Source organism: Tachyglossus aculeatus, chromosome 21, assembly GCF_015852505.1.
Source record: "Tachyglossus aculeatus isolate mTacAcu1 chromosome 21, mTacAcu1.pri, whole genome shotgun sequence".
Taxonomy (NCBI): domain Eukaryota; kingdom Metazoa; phylum Chordata; class Mammalia; order Monotremata; family Tachyglossidae; genus Tachyglossus; species Tachyglossus aculeatus.
Genome location: NC_052086.1, coordinates 15,093,494 through 15,116,516, shown reverse-complemented (window position 1 = coordinate 15,116,516; position 23,023 = coordinate 15,093,494). Strand labels below are relative to the sequence as shown.

At 49.6% G+C, this 23,023-nt stretch overlaps 2 protein-coding genes across 2 annotated transcripts; both read left to right on the top strand.

Moving 5' to 3' along the window:
- Nucleotides 1-1,231: 1,231 nt before the first annotated feature.
- Nucleotides 1,232-6,146, top strand: LOC119942555 (zinc finger protein 501-like). The gene is made up of 2 exons (XM_038763391.1): nucleotides 1,232-1,331; nucleotides 3,739-6,146. Exons 1-2 carry the CDS (start codon nucleotides 1,259-1,261, stop codon nucleotides 5,184-5,186), a joined length of 1,521 nt encoding a protein of 506 aa, XP_038619319.1. The 5' UTR covers nucleotides 1,232-1,258; the 3' UTR covers nucleotides 5,187-6,146.
- Nucleotides 6,147-19,268: 13,122 nt separating this feature from the next.
- On the top strand, nucleotides 19,269-22,341 carry LOC119942579 (cytochrome c oxidase subunit 6A2, mitochondrial). Its single transcript, XM_038763422.1, has 3 exons — nucleotides 19,269-19,397; nucleotides 20,868-21,007; nucleotides 22,097-22,341. Exons 1-3 carry the CDS (start codon nucleotides 19,313-19,315, stop codon nucleotides 22,178-22,180), a joined length of 309 nt encoding a protein of 102 aa, XP_038619350.1. The 5' UTR covers nucleotides 19,269-19,312; the 3' UTR covers nucleotides 22,181-22,341.
- The last annotated feature ends 682 nt before the right edge of the window (nucleotides 22,342-23,023 follow it).

The following is a 23,023-nucleotide window of genomic DNA, read 5'->3' as shown; positions in this document are numbered from 1 at the left end:
CCATCCTCGTGTCTCTCCCCACTTCAATCCAGACTTCATGCTGCTGCCCGGATTGTCTTTGTCCAGAAACGTTCTGGGCATGTTACTCCCCTCCTCAAAAATCTCCAGTGGCTACCAATCTGCACATCAGGCAGAAACTCCTCACCCTGGGCTTCCAGGCTGTCCATCACCTCGCCCCCTCCTCCCTCACCTCCCTTCTCTCCTTCTCCAGCCCAGCCCGCACCCTCCGCTCCTCTGCCGCTAATCTCCTCACTGTACCTCGTTCTTGCCTGTCCCGCCATCGACCCCCGGCCCACTTCCTCCCCCTGGCCTGGAATGCCCTCCCTCTGCCCATCCGCCAAGCTAGCTCTCTTCCTCCCTTCAAGGCCCTACTGAGAGCTCACCTCCTCCAGGAGGCCTTCCCAGACTGAGCCCCTTCCTTCCTCTCCCCCTCGTCCCCCTCTCCATCCCATCTTACCTCCTTCCCTTCCCCACAGCACCTGTGTAGATGTATATATGTTTGTACATATTTATTACTCTATTTATTTATTTTACTTGTACATATCTATTCTATTTATTTTTTTTCTGTTAGGATGTTTGGTTTTGTTCTCTGTCTCCCCCTTTTAGACTGTGAGCCCACTGGTGGGTAGGGACTGTCTCTATATGTTGCCAACTTGTACTTCCCAAGCGCTTAGTCCAGTGCTCTGCACACAGTAGGCGCTCAATAAATACGATTGATTGATTGATGTTGCCAGCTTGTACTTCCCAAGCGCTTAGTCCAGTGCTCTGCACACAGTAAGCGCTCAATAAATACGATTGATTGATTGATGCTGCCAATTTGTACTTCCCAAGCGCTTAGTCCAGTCCTTAGCACCCAATAAGCGCTCCATAAATACGATTGAATGAATGAATAAGCGCTCCATAAATACGATTGAATGAATGAACAAAGGCCACCGTTATGAAGTGGATGTTCTTTCCCCTTTGCGCAGGCCCGCGGGGCGGGTCACGTGACGCCGCGGCGTTGCCTCCCCCCCTTGCGCAGGCGCGGATCACGTGGCGGCGCGGAGTGGCCTTTCCCCCTCGCGCAGGCGCGCGGGCGGGTCGGGTCACGTGACTGGGGCGGGGGGATTCTGGGATTTGTAGTCGCGCTAAGGCGGAGGAGCATCCCTCTGCGGCGGAAGTGGGGGACTCCTTCTCCCAGAAGCCTCTGGGCTGGCCCTTGACAGGAGAACGGGGCATGCTGGGAATGGAGGCCTCAGCCTCCCTCGCCGCCCTGGTCATGGCCCCCCAACCCCGAGCCGGCTGCATCCCCTCCGAGAGGGAGCCCCACGACCGGCCTCCTCCCCGCCCCGGTGAGCTCAATCAATCAATCAATCAATCATCAATCAATCAATAATATTTATTGGTAACTTACCGTGTGCAGAGCACTGGACTAAGCGCTTGGGAAGTCCAAGTTGGCCACATCTAGAGACGGCCCCTACCCAACAACGGGCTCCCAGTCTAGAAGGGGGGACAACAAAACAAGACATGAGGACAGGTGTCAAGTCAATCAATCAATCAATTAATTGTATTTATTGAGCGCTTACTGTGTGCAGAGCACTGGACTAAGCGCTTGGGAAGTACAAGTTGGCACCATCGAGAGACAGTCCCTACCCAGCAGTGGGCTCACAGTCTAGAAGGGGGAGACAGAGAACAAAACCAAACATACTAACAAAATAAAATAAATACTAGGTATGTACAAGTAAAATAAATAAATAAGTAGAGTAATCAATCAATCGTATTTATTGAGCGCTTACTGTGTGCAGAGCACTGGACTAAGCGCTTGGGAAGTACAAGTTGGCAACATATAGAGACAGTCCCTACCCAACAGTGGGCTCACAGTCTAAAAGGGGGAGACAGAGAACAAAACCAAACATACTAACAAAATAAAATAAATAGAATAGATATGTACAAGTAAAATAGAGTAATAAATATGTACAAACATATATACATATATACAGGTGCTGTTCTAAGCGCTGGTGGGGGGGGATACACGGTGATCAGTTTCACAGTCTTAATCTCCGTTTTACAGATGAGGTAACAGGCTCAGCGAAGTTAAATGACTTGCCCAAGGTGACACAGCACACATAATAATAATAATAATAATAATAATAATAATAATAATAGTGGTATTTGTTAAGCGCTTACTGTGTGCAAAGCACTTTTCTAAGCGCTGGGGAGGTTACAGGGTGATCAGGTTGTCCCACGGCGGGCTCACAGTCTTGATCCCCGTTTTACAGATGAGGTAACTGAGGCACAGAGAAGTTAAGTGACTTGCCCAAGGTCACACAGCTGACAATTGGTGGAATCGGGATTTGAACCCATGACCTCTGATTCCCAAGCCTATGCTCCTTCCATTGAGCCACGCTGCTTACCATCATCATCATTATTATTATCATTATTAAATCCCCCCAGAGAGCCGGAGCCCCGGCGGGGAGACACCCGGGCTGGTGTCCTGGTCCGGCATCTGGGGTTCTGCGCCCGCCCCATAATAATAGTAATAATGATAATAATAGTGTTTACTAAGCGCGTACTATGTGCCAAGCACTGTTCTAAGCCCCGGGATAGATACAATGGGCTTACAGTCTTAATCCCCATTTTGCAGATGAGGGTACGGAGGCACAGAGAAGTTAGTGACTTGCCCAAAGTCTTACAGTTGACAAGTGGTGGAGCCTGTATTAGAACCCACGACCACTGATTCCCAGTCCTTCTTTCTGTTAAGCCGTGCCCCATCGGACCAGTTTCGTAGTTTCGGGGGCCGGCCGGTCCCCTTCTCAGGGACGGAGCCCCCCCCACACCCCACAACGGTGGAGGGAGATGAGGACCCCAGAATTCCAGGGAAAGGGGCAACCCGAGAGGTGTCCCAACCTAGGTGAGGATTGGGAGATGAGGGACACCTAAGGCCTGGGAGCAGATGAAGTCTGGATTCTCCTTTATTGAATAACAATAATAATAATGATGATGGTATTTGTTAAGCGCTTACTATGTGCAAAGCACTGTTCTAAGTGCTGGGGAGGTTACAAGGTGATCAGGTTGTCCCGTGGGTAAGGTTACCATGTCCCTGATGGTAAGCAGCATGGCTCAATGGAAGGCGCATAGGCTTGGGAATCAGAGGTCATGGGTTCAAATCCCGACTCCACCAATTGTCAGCCGTGTGACCTTGGGCAAGTCACTTAACTTCTCTGTGCCTCAGTTACCTCATCTGTAAAATGGGGATCAAGACTGTGAGCCCCCCGTGGGACAACCTGATCACCCTGTAACCTCCCCAGAGCTTAGAAAAGTGCTTTGCACATAGTAAGCACTTAACAAATACCATCATTATTATTATTATTATTATGTGTCCCACAGTCTTCATCCCCATTTTACAGCTGACGTAATGGAGGCCCAGAGAAGTTAAGTGATGTGCCCAAAGTCACACAGCTGACAGCTGAAGGCACATCTTCTCCAAGAAGCCTTCCCTGATTAAGCCCTACTTTCCCCTTTTCCTACCTCCTTTTGTGTTGCCCTGACTTGCTCCATTCATTTATCCCACCCCCCCCCCCGCCAGCTTAGGTACATATCTGTAATTTATGCATTTATATTAACGTCTGTCTCCCCCCTCTAGACTGTAAGCTTGTTGTGGACAGGGAATATCTGTTTATTGTGGCATCGTGCTCTCCCAAGGACTGCACCCCGTGAGCTCTCAGTAAATCCAACTGACTGATTCACTGACTTCCGCAGGAGCCGGGCCCAGACGTGCGGAGAATTTCCAGCAAGAAGGGACGGATGAGGGCCCACGGGACGTGCCCCACGGCCTCGGGCTGGAAGGATTTCCGCGAGGGATTTCCTCGCCGAAGCATCCCGAGAGCGACTTTCCCCAGTGGTCGGAGCAGCGACGAGACTGGGAGAGGGTGAGGGGGAGAGAGAAGCTGTGCGGGGAATGGCTGCAGGGCGTCCGGGAGGGTAGGCCCGCACCCCAGCGCCTAGCTTTTGGAGAAACCAACTCCTACAGGTGCCCCGAGTGCGGAGAGGATGCCCTCCGCCTTCCGGATCTCATTCGGCATCAGGGCACCCACCCGGGAGAGAAACCCTACCGGTGCCCCGAGTGCGGGAAGGGTTTCCGGCGGGGCTCGGACCTGGTGAAGCACCACCGCACTCACACGGGGGAGAAACCGTACCCGTGCCCGGAGTGCGGGCGGCGCTTCAGCCTGAGCTCCAACCTGATCCAGCACCGCAGGAGCCACACGGGCCACAAGCCCCACAAGTGCCCCGACTGCGGGGAGGGCTTTGGGCGCAGCTCGGACCTGGTGAAGCATCGGCGGACCCACACCGGGGAGAAGCCCTACGCCTGCGGGGAGTGCGGGAAGAACTTCAGCGTGAGCTCCAACCTGATCCAGCATCAGCGGACCCACACCGGGGAGAAGCCGTACAAGTGCCCCGAGTGCGGGAAGTCCTTCGGCCTCAGCTCCAACCTCATCCAGCACCGCCGATCGCACAGCGGCGAGAAGCCCTACAAGTGCGGCTGGTGCGGGGACAGTTTCGGCCGGAGCTCCTACCTCCTCAAACACCAGCGGTCCCACACCGGGGAGAAACCGTACACCTGCCCCGACTGCGGGAAGGGCTTCACCAACAGTTCCGACTGCCTCCGCCACCGGAGGACCCACAACGGGGAGAAGCCCTACAAGTGCCCCGACTGCGGCCGGGCCTTCGGCGAGCGCTCCCAGTTCACCGACCATCGGCGCACCCACACGGGGGAGAGGCCCTACGGGTGCCCCGACTGTGGGAAGAGCTTCTTTCACAGCTCCAAGCTCGTCAAACACCAGCGCTCTCACACGGGAGAGAAGCCTTACGGGTGTCCCGAGTGCGGGAAGAGCTTCGTGGACAGCTCCAATCTCCTCCGGCACCAGAGGACCCACGTCGGGGAGAAACCGTTCGCGTGCGGGGACTGCGGGAAGCGGTTCAGCCAGAGCTCCCACCTCCTGATCCACCGGGCGGCCCACTCCGGGGAGAGGCCCTACGTCTGCCTGGACTGCGGCAAGGCGTTCGCCCGGACCTCGAATCTGATCCAGCATCAGAGGACTCACCGGGGAGAAAGGCCCCGTGAGGGCCCCGAGTACAGGAAGGACTTCGGGCTGGGTTCGGACTTTGTTCGGGACCTGGGGAAACCCACCGAGGCGGAATTCCTTTAGCCCCTCTCCAACTCCCCTCTCCTCCACCTTTCCCTTTCTCGAGCATCTCCAAACAAAGCCACCGAGGTCTCTTGGGACGCGGAAGCTGTGCCCGGGTGTCTGTCTCTGGGCTGTAATGGGCGGCAGCGGAGCGGAGGGCAGGACGCGGTGGGGACCATCTGCCTGAAAGGAAGAGGGGAAGTAGGCCTCGAGGTTCCGGAGCAGGTGGGAGAGACCTGTCCGGAGGTGGAGTTCTGGGGAGATAGGGCACGGCCCCTATAGACGTATAGGGCAGCGTCAGGGCTGGGCTCAAATTGGGGTGACTCTTGGGGGTAAAAAGCAGAAGTCTGTGGTGGCGGCGGAAAGGGTGGTATGGAGCTGAGTGCCAAAGAGCAGCCTCCTGTGCCAATCAGTCAATCGGTATTTATTTTTCGGGCACCTACTGTGTGCAGGGCACCCCGCTTAGCGGTTGGGAGATTACAACAGGTAGGAGCCACTCCACCAGGAGCGTAGAATATTTTGGAGGAGATGCGCAAATAGGAAGAAGTGCCCAGTGTGCGTAAAACGATGCTATACAAAAGTGCCATGAGCTGAGATGAGGCTGCGGCCCGGACAGAAGAGAAATGAACCAGAGTAGGCCCAGGGGAGATGGATGGGGTCTGTCACATGTGAACGAGGAAGGAGGTCGTCGGCAGGACCCGCCGAGAAAGCGAGCCTGGGAGGAGCGGGGAGTGTGAGCTGGGGTGAAGTGGGAGAGCGGGTGGGTGAGGGTGGAGTCTCCCGCCAGGAAGAGCGGCCCTAAATCTTCCAGCCTGGGAACCTGCACGGAAGAACTGTGCAGCGTGATTCGCCGGCTCCCTTCCGGCCAGTGGTGTCCCCACCGGGGCCCAGAGTGCAACGAGCAGGACGGTATAGACACCTGTCTCCATGTTTTTATTTGTCGTCTGTCTCCCCCTTCTAGACTGTGAGCCCGTTGTTGGGTAGGGACCGTCTCTATACGTTGCCGACTTGTACTTCCCAAGCACTTAGTCCAGTGCTCTGCGCACAGTAAGCGCTCAATAAATACGATTGAATGAATGAATGAAGTAGTCGGACAGGGGCGCAGCACGGTGCAGGGAGCGTGAGCAGGCTCCATCCATGCTAGCCCACCGCAGACAATTATGGGACCAGAACAGGGGGGTCTCCTTGATTCCCAGGGGAGTGCTCTCTCCACCAGACCAAGAGCAGAGCTGAGTGAAGAGACAGGAGGGAGAGGGTGGACGGAGTGCACGGGAGCCACTGGTGCCTGAGTGGGGCAGATGGGGAATGGTTCTCATTCATCCAGTCGTATTTATTGAGCACTGACTGTGCAGAGCACTGGACTAAGCCCTTGGAAAGTCCAATTCGGCAACAGAGACAATCCCTACCCAACAACGGGCTTACACTCTAGAAGCAGCGTGGCTCAGTGGAAAGAGCCCGGGCTTTGGAGTCAGAGGTCAGGGGTTCAAATCCCGGCTCCGCCAATTAGCTGTGTGACTTTGGCCAAGTCACTTCACTTTTCTGTGCCTCAGTTCCCTCATCTGCCAAATGGGGATTAAGACTGTGAGCCCCACGTGGGACAACCTGATTACCTTGAATATACCCCAGCGCTTAGAACAGTGCTTGGCACGTAGTAAATAACAAATGCCAACATTATTATTGTTATTAGAAGGGGGACCTGGCCTGACCTGCTGCTGGAGCTACCTCAGGGAGCTGAAGGAGGTAGTTACCTAAGGAACAAGTTCATTTTCAGCAGTTTTCCCTCTCCTGCTACTTCCCACCCCCACACCGCTCTCCACCCCTCAACCGGTCCAGGGAGCAGAGGAAGATGAGGGTCAGGGCTGCAACTGGTGGATTGGGAGCCCTAGGGCAGCCACTCAGGAAAGCCATTCACTTTCCCACAAAGATCCACTCGGCAACCCTCACTCCGAGTTCCTGGAGTGGTAGGAGTCAGGGGGAAGGGATATGACCCGGCGATTTGCGTCCCACCCCGTTAGCCGGGTTGGTTGCTGGCCACCTGGACTTCCCAAGCGCTTAGTACAGTGCTCTGCACACAGTAAGCGCTCAATAAATATGATTGATTGAGTGAGGGGCACACGAGTACACACTCCGGTTCCCATTACTGATTCCGAATAAAAAATACATCGTGACTGTTTCTCTTCCAACCCCCTCTGCCCCATCAACCTCTCCAGGCGGGGTTTGGAAGCGCCAGAGAAGCAGCGTGGCTCAGTGGGAAGAGCCGGGGCTTTGGAGGCAGAGATCATGGGTTCAAATCCCAGCTCCGCCAACTGTCAGCTGGGTGACTTTGGGCAAGTCACTTGACTTCTCTGGGCCTCAGTTACCTCATCTGTAAAATGGGGATGAAGACTGTGAGCCTTCCGTGGGACAACCTGATCACCTTGTAACCTCCCCAGCGCTTAGAACGGTGCTTTGCACATAGTAAGCACTTAATGCCATTTTTTTAAAAAAGTGGGAGGGCGAGAGCCCTCTCTTGGGGGTAACAGAAGAGGTGTGGGAGAGACACGAGGGCAAATCCCTCACAGGTCCCCAAGATAGTATTATTTATTGAGTGCCTACGTGGGCCAGGCAGTTTTATCAAGTGCACGGGAGAGGAGACTGCAAAACAACAAACATCACACAGAGCACCACATCCCCATCTTCGAGGTCATGACAAAAATCATATCTCCTCCAAGAAGCCTTCCCTGACTGTTATCTCCCCACCTTAATCTCTCTTTTGTGTTGCCTGTGCACTTGGGTCCGTACCCTCTAAGCACTTTGATACACACCCCAGCCCAACAGCACTCAATGTTCACGTACTTAGACTCTGCTGCTCCCCGATCTAATTTATTTTAACGTCTTGTCTCCCCTCTGTAGACTGTAAGATCTCCAGCCCAGCCCAACAGCACTTATGTTCACGTCCTTAGACTCTGCGGCTCCCCGATCTAATTTATTTTAATGTCTTGTCTCCCCTCTGTAGACTGTAAGCTCTCCAAGGGCAGGGTTCGTGTTTACCAACTCCCTTGGGCTCTCCCAAGCGCTTAGTGCATTGCGTTGCCCATGGTAGGTGCTCAATAAATATCGGTTGATGACTTGGACTGCACTCTTCCTTCCATAAAGCTCACAGCACTTTCCTAACTCGCCTTTTTCTCCAGTTTACAGATGGAAAGATTGGAGGGGTGGCCAGGGCATCACTAGTTTTCCTGACTGCTTGTTTTTCTCGAAAAACTACTACAAGGGGGAGGACTGTGAGCTCCTTGTAGGCTGGGAATGCGTGTTCTGCTCTGTCGTGCTTTTCCAAGTGTTCAGCGGGTGGTGTTCAATCATAGAGAAGCAGCGTGGCTCAGTGGAAAGAGCCCGAGCTTGGGAGTCAGAGGTCGTGGGTTCTAATCCCTGCTCCGCCACTTTTCGGCTGGGCGACCTTGGGCGAGTCACTTCACTTCTCTGGGCCTCAGTTCCCTCATCTGTAAAATGGGGATGAAGACTGTGAGCCCCACATGGGACAACCTGATCACCTCGTATCCCCCCAGTGCTTAGAACAGTGCTTTGCACATAGTAAGCGCTTAACAATGCCATTATTATTATTATTATTATTGTAGCCCGATGGAAAGAGCACAGGACTGGAAGCCAGGAGATAATAATAATCATCATCAATCGTATTTATTGAGCACTTACTATGTGCAGAGCACTGTACTAAGTGCTTGGGAAGTACAAATTGGCAACATATAGAGACAGTCCCTACCCAACAGTGGGCTCACAGTCTAAAAGACTTATTATTAATAATAATAATAATAATAATGGCATTTATTAAGCGCTTACTATATGCAAAGCACTGTTCTAAGCACTGGGGAGGTTACAAGGTGATCAGGTTGCCCCACAGGGGGTTCACAGTCTTAATCCCCATTTTACAGATGAGGTAATTGAGGCCCAGAGAAGTGAAGTGACTTGCCTAAAGTCACACAGCTGACAACTGACAGAGCAGGGATTTGAACCCACGACCTGTGACTCCAAAGCCCAGGCTCTTTCCACTGAGCCATGCTGCTAATCTGGAGATCAGGGTTAGTCCTGGCTTTGCCACTTGCCTGCTGTGTCACTGTGGGTAAGTCACTTAACCCCTCTGGGCTTTGGCTTCATTTCACAGATGAGGAACTGATAAACCCCTCTCTCTCAGATTGCGAGACTCGCGGATGGCGGGAACTGACTACTCTGATAATCTTGTACGGCGTGGCTCAGTGGAAAGAGCCCGGGCTTGGGAGTCAGAGGTCATGGGTTCTAATCCCAGCTCCGCCGCTTGTCAGCTGTGAGACTTTGGGCAAGTCACTTCACTTCTCTGGGCCTCGGTTACCTCATCTGTTAAATGGGGATTAAGACTGTGAGCCCCCCGTGGGACAACCTGATCACCTTGTATCCTCCCCAGCGCTTAGAACAGTGCCTTGCATATAGCGCTTAACAAATGCCATCATTATTATTATTATAAGAGCTTAATAGTTGCCACCGTTATTATTACAACTACTACTACTACCACCACCACTGAGGTGCCCCAAGTGAGGTGGAATTATCCTCCAGTGAACCAACTGTGGTCAGACTGGGTAAGCTGGATGAGTGTAGGCTTGGGAGGGAATGGATTTTTTTTGTTGTATTTCTCTCACACCCTATTGGGACAGACAGAATAATAGGAGTGATGTGTGGTTTGCCAAATTATCTTACCTGCAGTCATCCATCATCATCATCATCAATCGTATTTATTGAGTGCTTACTATGTGCAGAGCACTGTACTAAGCGCTTGGGAAGTACAAATTGGCAACATAATTCAATCATCCATCAATCAACGGTACTTAGTGCACAGCACCGAACTAAGCATTTGAGGGAATGTTGAATTCTTCCAAACGCCTAGAACAGTGTGACCTAAAATTCATTCATTCATTCAAATTTATTGAGCACCTACTGTGTGCAGAGCACTGTACTGAGCGCTTGGGAGTGCAGTACCGCAAGAAATCGACGCATTCCCTGCCCACAAGGATCTTAGAGCACAGGGCTGGGAGTCGGAAGGAGCTGGGGTCTGTTATTGTGGAAGCAGCGTGGCTCAGTGGAAAGAGCCCGGGCTTTGGAGTCAGAGGTCATGGGTTCAAAACCCCGGCTCCGCCACTTGTCATCTGTGTGACTTTGGGCAAGTCACTTCTCTGGGCCTCAGTTACCTCATCTGTAAAATGGAGACTGTAAGCCCCCCGTGGGACAACCTGATCACCTTGTAACCTCCCCAGAGCTTAGAACAGTGCTTTGCACATGGTAAGCGCTTAGCAAATGCCATTATTATTATTATTTCTGAACCTGACTCAGTGTGCCACCTTGTTGAGTGACCTTGCTCAAGTTACTTCTCTGTGCCCCAGTTACCTCACCTGTAAAACGGGGATTAAAACTGTGAGCCCCATATGGGGCACGGACTCTTAGACTGTAAACTCGTGGGCCGGGAATGTGTCTGTTTATTGTTGAATGGTACTCTCCCAAGCGCTTAGTATAGCGCTGTGCATATAGTAAGCACTCAACAAGTTAATTAGGCCAGACACAGTCTCTGTCCCATATAGGGCTCACAGTGTATGTAGAAGGGAGACGAGATATTAAATTCCCATTTTGCAGTTAACAGAGAAGTTCAGAGACTTGGCCAAAGTCACACATCGGGCAACTGGTGGAGCCAGGATTAGAAACCATGCCCTCTGATTCCCTGGGCCACGCTCTTTCCACTATGCCATGATGCTTCCCATTAAAATAATAATAATAATAATTTTTGTTCAACGCTTACCATGGGCCAAGCACCGTTCTAATTGCTGGGTGAGATACGAGGTTATCAGATGATCCCACGTGGGGCTCACAGTCTTAATCCCCATTTTACAGACAAGGGAACTGAGGCACAGAGAAGTGAAGTGACTTGCTCAAAGCCACACAGCTGACAAGTGGCGGAGCCAGGATTAGAACCCACAACTTCGGACTCCCAAGCCTGGGGTCTTGCCACTAAACCATGCTTCTTCTCCGATAAATCATAAGTGTTGTGGGGTTGACATTGGGGTGAATTTTAAGTGCTTAAAGGATAAAAATCCAAGTGCAATGACGACCTAGAAGGGAGAGGCAGTAGGAGAAGTCATTATCTGGTATTGCTAGGAGCTAGCAAAATCTCATATTTTAGGCAGCATTCTCCCCTGCTAATCTTAAATAATAATGATGGCATTTGTTAAGCGCTTACTATGTGCAGAGCACTGTTCTAAGTGCTGGGGATGATACAAGATGATCAGGTTGTCCCAAGGCGGGCTCACAGTCTTAATCCCTATTTTACAGATGAGGGAACTGAGGCCCAGAGAAGTTAAGTGACTTGCCCAAAGTCACACAGCTGACAAGTGGTGGAGCTGGGATTAGAACCTGTGACCTCTGAATCTTTGAAGAATGCTTCAGGGAATCATATTTTTGGAAATTACAAAGGATGCAGCGTGACCTTGGTCTGGATCAATCAATCAATCAATCAGTTGTATTTATTGAGCACTTACTGTGTGCAGAGCACTGTACTAAGCACTTGGGAAGTCCAAGTTGGCAACATATAGAGATGGTCCCTACCCAACAGTGGGCTCCCAGTCTAGAAGGGGGAGACAGAGAACAAAACAAAACATATTAACAAAATAAAATAAATAGAATAGATATGTACAAGTAAAATAAATAAATAAATAGAGTAATATGACAACTATAATACACGAGCCACATTGGCCTTCAGTTGGGAGAGCTGAGGTCTGATCACCTAAACCTCGGGAATGAATAAGACCTGAGCCCCTTCCTTCCTCTCCGCCTCATCCCCCTCTCCATCCTCCCCATCTTACCTCCTTCCTTTCCCCACAGCACCTGTATATATGTTTGTACATATTTATTACTCTATTTTACTTGTACATATCTATTCTATTTCTTTTATTTTGTTATTATGTTTGGTTTTGTTCTCTGTCTCCCCCTTTTAGACTGTGAGCCCACTGTTAGGTAGGTACTATCTCTATATGTTGCCAACTTGTACTTCCCAAGCGCTTAGTACAGTGCTCTGCACACAGTAAGCACTCAATAAATATGATTGATGGATGATGGATGGATGGACCTGTTGAAACTCCCAACTTCCATAGTCTAAACTACATCTCCCGGAAGGCCTTGTGGCGGTGGGGGTGCCGCTGGACCCCCCCACCCCCAAAAAAAAATTCGGATGCCTGTCCCTTCCCCTACCATATTGCTCCCTTCAGGCTCAATATCCACTAAACTGTTCGCCTTCCTTCGATCCCGGACCCCTTTTAATTCCTCCAACATCAGTCGTTGGAACTGGGGCTCTGGGCGCTCCCCGGAGAGTGAGGGACCCCCACTCTGCTCCCCAACTACAACCATCCTGCAGGAGAATTTGGGGAACGGTGAGGACCAGGGCCAGCTCCAGGTTTGGGCTCAGGGAATTTGAGCACAAGTACAGTTTGGCCCTTTCCTTGCCCCTCCAGGACAGAGGACCCCGCCGGCCCCAACCCAAGCCACCTCCCCGCTAGGGCTTCCAATCAATCAATCAATCAATCGTATTTATTGAGCGCTTACTGTGTGCACAGCACTGCACTAAGCACTTGGGAAGTACAAGTTGGCAACACATAGAGACGGTCCCTACCCAACAGTGGGCTCACAGTCTAGAAGGGGGAGACAGAGAACAAAACCAAACGTATTAACAAAATAAAATAAAGAGAATAGATATGTACAAGTAAAATAAATAAATAAGTACAGTAATAAATCCGTACAAACATATATACATATATACAGGAGCTGTGGGGAAGGGAAGGAGGTAAGGCCGGAGGGATGGAGAGGGAGAGGAGGGGGAGGATTCCAGAACCACTAACCTGTTGGGCTGCCCTGCCAACAAGGAAGCCCCTGGATTTTTCCGCATTTTTGCCTTCCAACGATCTGTGATTTCCAGAAGACAAGGAGCCGGCCCTCCAAGCCCAGGTCTTCGTGGCCTTGACAGCAAGAGGCAGACCAACTCTCCTCCACCGTCCCGAAGATCCCGCCCCCACCTCCTATATAATAATAATAATGATTATGGTATTTGTTAAGTGCTTACTTTGTTGCCAGGCACTGTTCAAAGCATTGGGGGAATACAAACACATCCCTGTCCCACGTGGGGCTCACAGTCTCAATCCCCATTTTACAGATGAACTAACTGAGGCCCAGAGATGTGAAGTGACTTGCCCAAGTTTACCTAGCAGACAAGTGGCAGAGCCGGGCCCTGCTCTAGCCATTATGATGATGATGGCATTTCTTAAGTGCTTACTATGTGCAAAGCACTGTTCTAAGCGCTGGGGGGGATACAATGTGATCAAGTTGCCCCACGTTGGGCTCACAGTCTTAATCCCCATTTTTACAGATGAGGGAACTGAGGCTCAGAGAAGTTAAGTGACTTGCCCAAGGTCACACAGCTGACTTGTGGTGGAGCCAGGATTCGAACCCACAACGTCTGACTCCAAAGCCCGGGCTCTTTCCACTGAGCCACACTGCTTCTGCTCACATATATGTTCATCTCTCAAAATTCAGGCACCTCTTCACCATGGACCGCACAATCGCATTCCCAAGCCTCCGGATTTTTCCTTAACAGGCTTCTCCTGGGTCCTCTTCCAGAATCCAAGCATTCATTCAATCGTATTTATTGAGCGCTTACTGTGTACAGAGCACTGGACTAAGCGCTTGGGAAGTACAAGTCGGTAACATATAGAGACGGCCCCTACCCAACAGCGGGCTCACAGTCTAGAAGGGGGAGACAGACAACAAAACAACACATATTAACAAAATAAAATAAGTAGAATAGTAAATATGTACAAGTAAAATAGAGTAATAAATCTGTACAGACATATATACAGGTGCTGTGGGGAGGGGAAGGAGGTGGGGAGGGGGAGAGGAAGGAGGGGGCTCAGTCTGGGAAGGCCTCCTGGAGGAGGTGAGCTCTCAGTAGGGCTTTGAAGGGAGGAAGAGAGCTAGCTTGGCGGATGTGTGGAGGGAGGCCATTCCGGGCCGGGGGTTGACGGCGGGACAGGTGAGAACGAGGCACGGTGTTGGGTAGGGACTGTCTCTATATGTTGCCAACTTGTACTTCCCAAGCACTTAGTACAGTGCTCTGCACACAGTAAGCGCTCAATAAATACGATTGATGATGATGATGATTAGCGGCAGAGGAGCAGAGGGTGCGGGCTGGGCTGGAGAAGGAAAGAAGGGAGGTGAGGCAGGAGGGGGCGAGGTGATGGACAGCCTGGAAGCTGAGAGTGAGGAGTTTTTGCCTGATGCGTAGGTTGATTGGTAGCCACTGGAGATTTCCTCCTCTTCGTCCTCCCTGCAGTCCATTCCATTCCCTGCCTCCTGAGATTTTCCCTTAAAATTCCACGCGTCCTAAAATGCAGCGGCGAAGGAGGGGAGGTGAAGATCGGCTAACTATGCTTACACTTTAAAGGGAGAGCTGAAGTCAGACTCTTCCTAACACGAATTGAGTCCTCCTCGGGAGCTGGGCTTCCCTCCGGCACAGATTGGAATTAGATCCGATTCTGGAGCCCAGCTGAAGACTAGGCAAGACGGCTCTCCGGGGCCTGCATCTGAGGGGAAGTTTGAGGAATCAGAAGCAGTATGGCCTAGTGGATAGAGCACAGGCCTGGGCGTCAGGAATTCCAATCCCAACTCTGCCACTTTTCTGCTGTGTGACCTTGGGCAGGTCAATTCACCGCTCTGTGCCTCAGTTATCTTATCTGGAAGATGGGGATTAAGACCGTGAGCCCCATGGGGGACAGGGCCTGGGTCCAACCCAAGTTGCTTGTATCCACCCCAGTGCTTAGTACAATGCCTGGAACGCAGTATAGCGCTTAAGAAATACCATTATTATTATTATTTCCCAATTCCTGTTTTATTTGGGATCATAAAGAATCTCAGGAAGAGTTGAAAAAGGATTAGGAGGGAGGGGAAGCAGCAGCGGTTTATGACTGTGTATATACATATTTTTATACTTATGACCTGTATATATGTATATATCTTTATACCTGTATATATAATAATAATAATAATAATAATAATAATAATTGGCATTTGTTAAGCGCTTACTATGTGCAAAGCACTGTTCTAAGCGCTGGGGAGGATACAGGGTGATCAGGTTGTCCCATGTGTATGTACATATTTATTACTCTATTTATTTATTTTACTTGTACTTATTTATTCTATTTATTTTATTTTGTTAATATGTTTGGTTGTCTGTCTCCCCCTTCTAGACTGTGAGCCCGCTGCTGGGTAGGGACCGTCTCTATCCGTTGCCGACTTGTACTTCCCAAACGCTTAGTACAGTGCTCTGCGCACAGTAAGCGCTCTATAAATACGATTGAATGAATGAAAAATGACATGGGACAAACTAGGTTTGCAATGCGAAAAGCACTGCAGTCAGAGTTTTCCTTCAAAATCCACTTTATTTATAGAAGTGACTTGTGATTTCTCACTGCGTGAAAGCCACGTGGATTGAAGTGGGCAAAAGTCAAGTCAGAGTTTAACATCACTAATAATAATAAAATAATAATAATAATAACAGTGGTATTTTATTTGTATTGATGTCTGCCTTCTCCCTTCTAGAGCGTAAGCTCGTTGTGGGCAGGGAGTGTGACTATTGTTGTATTGTTTTCTCCCGAGCGCTTAGTACAGTGGCTGCACTCAGGGAAGGCAAAGGGCTGTTCCCCAGAGAGCAGCCATGGGGGTTGACCAGATATATGTTTGTACAGATTTATTACTCTATTTTACTTGTACATATTTACTATTCTATTTATTTTATTTTGTTAATATGTTTTGTTTTGTTGTTTGTCTCCCCCTTCTAGATTGTGAGCCCGTTGTTGGGTAGCGACCATCTCTATATGTTGCCAACTTGTACTTCCCAAGCGCTTAGTACAGTGCTCTGCACACAGTAAGCGCTCAATAAATACAATTGAATGAATGAATGAATGAATGAATGGATGGATGCATTACCTGAAGCTCCGGCCACAGTTCATGCACAGGTGGGGCTTTGGTGCTGGAAGTGAGGGGGGACTAGAGAAGCAGCGTGGCTCAGTGGAAAGAGCTCGGGCTTGGGAGTCAGAGGTCAGGGGTTCAAATCCTGGCTCCGCCAATTGTCAGCTGTGTGACTTTGGGCAAGTCACTTCACTTCTCTGGGCCTCAGTTCCCTCATCTGTAAAATGGGGATGAAGACTGTGAGCCCCACGTGGGGCAACCTGATCACCTTGCAACCTCCCCAGCGCTTAGAACAGTGCTTTGCACATAGTAGGCGCTTAATAAATGCCATTATTATTAACTCTGAGTGAAGCACTTCCTGCAGTTGGGGCAGAGGTAATAATAATAATAATAACAGTACTGTTAAGTGCTTACTATGTGCCAAGTGCAGTCCTAAGCACTGGGGTAGATACAAGTTAATCAGGGTGGACACAGTCCCTGTCCCACATGGGGCTCACACTCAATCCCCATTTTACAGATGAGGTAACTGAGGTCCAGAGAATAATAATAATAATAGTGATAGTCCCATGTGGGGCTCACACTCAATCCCCATTTTACAGATGAGGTAACTGAGGTCCAGAGAATAATAATAATAATAGTGATAGTCCCACGTGGGGCTCACACTCAATCCCCATTTTACAGATGAGGTAACTGAGGCCCAGAGAATAATAATAATAATGATTATAGTCCCACGTGGGGCTCACACTCAATCCCCATTTTACAGATGAGGTAACTGAGGCCCAGAGAATAATAATAATAATAATGATAGCCCCACGTGGGGCTCACACTCAATCCCCATTTTACAGATGAGGTAACTGAGGCCCAGAGAATAATAATAATAATAATGATAGCCCCACGTGGGGCTCACACTCAATCCCCATTTTACAGATGAGGTAACTGAGGCCCAGAGAATAATAATAATGATAAGCATTTATTAAGCGCTTACTATGTACAAAGCACTGTTCTACGCACTGGGGAGGTTACACGGTGATCAGGTTGTCACAGTCTAGATGGAGGAGACAGACAACAAAACAAACATGTGGACAGGTGTCAAGTCATCAGAACAAATAGAATTAAAGCTAAATGCACATCATTAACAAAATAAATAGAACAATAAATATGTACAAGTAAAATAGAGTAATAAATCTGTACAAATATATATACAGGTGCTGTGGGGAGAGGAAGGAGGTAGGGCTGGGGGGATGGGGAGGAGGAGACTGTGAGCCCACTGTTGGGTAGGGACTGTCTCTATATGTTGCCAACTTGTACTTCCCAAGCGCTTAGTACGGTGCTCTGCACACAGTAATCGCTCAATAAATACGATTGATTGAAAAAGGGGGCTCAGTCTGGGAAGGCCTCTTGGAGGAGGTGAGCTCTCACTAGGTTTTTCTCAGTGATTTTTGATATCAAGCCTTTTGATTTGGTTTTGCCTACAGCATCACCCTAAAATGAGATTCAGATTAATTCTTTCACTTAGCAGAAGCATTAAAAAAGCCTACGGGTTTTTCAGTTTATAAAGATACTGTGTCTTCCGTAGCTGACATTAGAGCCAGCATATATGGTGGTGTGAAAAAGGCCTGAAGTCAATTATTCACTACTTCAGTGCAGTGTCAGCTTGCTACATGGAAAGTGACATTTACTGTGGATTAGAAGGAAAATCCTCTCCAGCTGGTTGCCTTTTCAAATTTATGCAGAAAAGCAAGAAATATGGGCTGCGGATGAACCTTCTAAATATTTAAGTGCTTACTACATGCAGACCACTGCACTAAGGACTTGGAAGAGTATACCTGGTAGAAGACATGTCCCCTTGGCCTCAAATTTACAGTTGAACTGAAAAATCCTTATTCTGCTTATTTCGTGTTCGTATATTTTAGATGCTAGGCAACTAGAGAGCAAACACTATGTCTTGTTTGCTTAATTTGGGATCATTCTATGAATGAATGGGTACCTGATTTGCTTTTGAGTGTCCTCACTCTGTCTTCCAATCCTCTCGGGAGAAGCAGTGTGGTTTAGTGGAAACGGCACAGGATTGCCACTCGTCAGCTGGGTGACTTTGGGCGGGTCTCTTCACTTCCCTGGGCCTCAGTTACCTCATCTGTGAAATGGAGATTAAGACTGTGGGCCCGACGTGGGACAACCTGATCACCTTGTGTCCTCCCCAGCGCTTGGAACGGTGCTTTGCACATAATAAGCGCCTAACAAATGCTATTATTATTATTATTATTATTATTATCTGTGCCTCAGTTCCCTCATCTGTAAAACGGGGATTAAGACTGTGAGCCCCACGTGGGACAACCTGATCACCTTGTGTCCTCCCCAGTGCTTAGAACAGTGCTTTGCACATAGTAACAGCTTAACAAATGCTGTTATTATTATTATTATTATTATTGGGAGTCAGAGGAAGAGGGCTCTAATCCCGGCTCTGCCACTTGTCTGTTGTGTGACCTTGGGCACGTCACTTAATTTATCTGGGCCTCAGTTCCCTCATCTGTAAAATGGGGATTGAGACTGTGAGCCCCATGTGGAACAACCTGATTACCAGGCGCTTAGAACAGTGCTTGGCAACTACCATTATTATTATTACCCCTTCCCACTCTGAGGCCGAGAGCAAGTCGGCAGAAAGTTGAAATACAGGTCCCTTCTCCATTTTTAGGCACCTTTTTCTCCATCCAGTGAATAGTTGCAGGATTTATGAGCACCCTACAGAGTGCTAACCACTTGGGAAGGCCAAAACAAGCAGTGACGCATTCCCTGTCTATGAGGACCCTTCCCACTAACACCCCAGTAGAAGTAGCGCATTCTCCCTCTGCTCAGAGGGCAACCCAGCAGAAGCAGGGCAGTCGGTGAATGTCCCTCTTCCTAAATTAGAGGCCGAATCAACAATTGTTAGGAGGTGGAGAGCCAACTGTGAGGGGCTCCTGCTCTTTCCCTCAGGCTTCTGGTGCCACCCTAAATTTAGCCAGCCCTCTAAAAATAGCTATTCCAGGCGATTGGCCCAGGGAGAGGGGAGGAGAGCAATGACAAAGTGAAGGAGAGTGAAAGGACAGGGGATCTGTGACCACTGGCTCCCACTCTTGCCCACCGAGATGGCGTTGACCCCACGACTAAGCTCTCTGAGCCTGAGGCGAGGGCTGGCTTCGGCAGTTAAGGGGGACCACGGAGGGGCAGGAGGTGAGTGTGACTGAGTGTGACCAAGGCATCCTCCCCCAGATCCCGGACATTTCGTTTTGGGGCTTCTTCCCCCCACTCCAAGAAATCAGGCTTCTTATCGTCCATTCTGGGGTTTCTCTGATACCCAGGCAAGGCATGAATGACAGGGGGAAAAAGGCCTGGCCTCGGGGTTGGGGGGAAGAAAGATAGCCTGGCCTGGGCCTCTGTTCCTTCTCATTCATTCACAGTGCTTACTGTGTGCAGAGCACTGTACTAAGCACTTAATAATAATGATGATGATGGTATTTGATAAGCACTTACAATGTGCCAAGCACTGTTCTAAGCGCTGGGGTAGATACAAGGTAATTAGGTTGTCCCACGTGGGGCTCACAGTCTCAATCCCCATTTTACAGATGAAGTAACAGGCACAGAGAAGTGAAGTGACTTGCCCAAGGTCACACAGCAGACAAGTGGCAAAGCTGGGATTAGAACCCACAACCTCTTACTCCTAAGCCCATACTCTTGCCACTAGGCCATGCTGTTTCTCCCTTTCTGGGCTCCTTCTGCCTTTCACAACCTTTCCTTCATCCCTTTCTCCCTTTCCTTCTTCCCTTTCTTCTTTTCCTCCCTTTCCTTCTTTCCCTCTTCCTTTTCTCCCTTTCCTCCTTACCTGCTTCCTTTTCTCCCTTTCCTTCTTCCCTTTCTTCCTTTTCTCCCTTTTCTTTTTCCCTTTTCCTCTTCCTTTTCTCCCTTTCCTCCCTTTCCTCTTCCTTTTCTCCCTTTCCTCCTTTCCCTCTTCCTTTTCTCCCTTTAATTCTTCCCTTTCTTCCTTTACCTCTTCCTTTTCTCCCTTTCTTTTTTCCCTTTCCCTCTTCCTTTTCTCCCTTTCCCCCTTTCCCTCTTCCTTTTCTCCTTTTCCTTTTTCCTTTTCCCTCCTTTTCTCCTTTTCCTTTTTCCCTTTCCCTCTTCCTTTTCTCCCTTTCCTCCTTTCCCTCTTCCTTTTCTCCCTTTAATTCTTCCCTTTCTTCCTTTCCCTCTTACCCTCTTCCTTTTCTCCCTTTCCTTCTTCCCTTTCTTCCTTTTCTCCCTTTAATTCTTCCCTTTCTCCCTTTCCCTCTTCCCTTTCTTCCTTTCCTTCTTTCCTTTCCCTCTTCCCTTTCTCCCTTCCCCCTTACTTCCTTTTCTCCCTTTCCCTCTTCCTTTCCTCCCTTTCCCTCTTCCTTTTCTCCCTTTCCTTTTTCCCTTTTGTCTTTTTCTCCCTTTCCCTCTTCCCTTTCTCTCTTCCTTTTTTCCCTTGCTTCCTTTCCCTCTTCCTTTTCTCCCTTTCCCTCTTCCTTTTTCTTCCTTTCCTTCTTCCCTTTCTCTCTTCCTTTTTTCCCTTTCTCCCTTTCCCCCTTACTTTTCTCCCTTTCCCTCTTCTTCCATTCCTTCTTCCCTTTCCTCCCTTTCCTTCTTCCCTCCTTCCCTTCCTCGGCCTCTTCCCCTCTCTAGCGAAAACCTGGAAGATCTTGACGTTCGTGGTGGCTCTGCCCGGGGTGGCCGTCTGCACCCTCAACTCCTGGCTCCATGCCAAGCACGACCACCAGCGCCCAGAATTCATCGCCTACCACCACCTCCGCATCCGCACCAAGGTACGGCCCATCTGCGCGGGCGCGCGCGCAGGATGTCTGGCTTGGAAAGGGCGGGCAAGCAGGCCGCCTTCTGAGGGGAGAGCGCTCATAACGGTGGCACTTGTTAAGCGCCTGCTATTCATTCATTCAGTCGTATTTATTGAGCACTTACGGTGTGCAGAGCACTGGACTAAGCGCTGGGGAAGTCCAAGTTGGCAACATCTAGAGACGGTCCCTACCCAACAGTGGGCTCACAGCCTGGGACGGGGAGACAGACAACAAAACAAAACATATTAACAGAATAAAATGAGTAGAATAAATATCAATCAATCAATCGTATTTATGGAGCGCTTACTGTGTGCAGAGCGCTGTAGTAAGCACTTGGGAAGTCCAAGTTGGCAACATCTGGAGACGGTCCCTACCCAGCAGTGGGCTCACAGTCTAGAAGGGGAAGACAGAGAACGAAACAAAACATATGAACAGAATAAAATAAGTAGAATAAATATCAATCAATCAATCGTATTTATGGAGCGCTTACTGTGTGCAGAGCACTGTAGCAAGCCCTTGGAAAGTCCAAGTTGGCAACATCTAGAGACGCTCCCTACCCAACAGTGGGCTCACAGTCTAGAAGGGGGAGACAGAGAACAAAACAAAACATATTAAGAAAATAAAATAAGTAGAATAGATATGTACAAGTAAAATAAATAGAGTAATAAATACGTACAAACATATATACATATATACGGGTGCTGTGGGGAAGGGAAGGAGGTAAGGTGGGGAGGAAGGAGGGGGCTCAGTGTGGGAAGGCCTCCTGGAGGAGGTGAGCTCTCAGTAGGGCTTTGAAGGGAGGAAGAGAGCTAGCTTGGTGGATGGGCAGAGGGAGGGCATTCCAGGCCTGGGGGATGACGTGGGCCGGGGGTCGATAGCAGGACAGGTGAGAACGAGGCCTAACAGTGAGGAGATTAGCGGCAGAGGAGCGGAGGGTGCGGGCTGGGCTGGAGAAGGAGAGAAGGGAGGTGAGGTAGGAGGGGGCGAGGTGATGGACAGCCTTGAAGCCGAGGGTGAGGAGTTTCTGCCTGATGCGTAACTCCCTCTTTTCTCTCTTCACAGCCCTATTCCTGGGGTGATGGTAACCACACCTTGTTCCACAACCCTCACGTCAACCCCCTGCCCACAGGCTACGAGCACCCCTGAGCCCGGGCGGGCCGCCTTTCAGTGTGTTGTCCACTAGCGGACTTGACATGACTGACTCCATTTTGTGCATGCTGACAGTAACCCTCCATTATGTGCAGGCCGAGAGAACAACGTTATTTGTATTTTATGCGAGGATCAACAACAGAATGTCTTCAAGGCCAGTAACAAGTAACACCTATCTATGCAAGGTCATAGGGCAGATAACAACACCCTGCACAAGACAGTGAAAACAGAGAATAATGATAATTTATAACATCCTGTCGGTCCTAATTGGATTTCTGAAATTCCCAATTGCTCGCCCCTGCTTCGCTGTAACTCAATAAAAGATACAGTGGGAATGGGATCGGGGCTGCTTGTCACTCGTACCTCTCTCGGGAGGTGAACGGGCAGGTAGCCTCCTTCCTCCTTTACTGCTCTATCTGGACTCATGTCTCCGAGTCATTTTTCCTATCTGCGTCACCACCTTGGGTTCTCGAACCCTGCCGCCGATTTACACCGGTGGTTTGGGTGTTGCAGTCACTCGTACCCCATCAGGTACGAGTGATATATTATATAGATATATAATTTCTATATAATTATAGAAATATATAATTTCTATAATTTCTCCCCCTTTTAGACTGTGAGCCCACTGTTGGGTAGGGACTGTCTCTATATGTTGCCAACTTGTACTTCCCAAGCGCTTAGTACAGTGCTCTGCACACAGTAAGCGCTCAATAAATACAATTGATGATGATGATGATCGGGTGAACGGGCTGCTAACCATTTTCCTACTGCCCTGATCTATGACTCGTTCTCTCGGAGTCACTCGTCTCTTCATCGACTAAACGAACCCATATGTTAGCC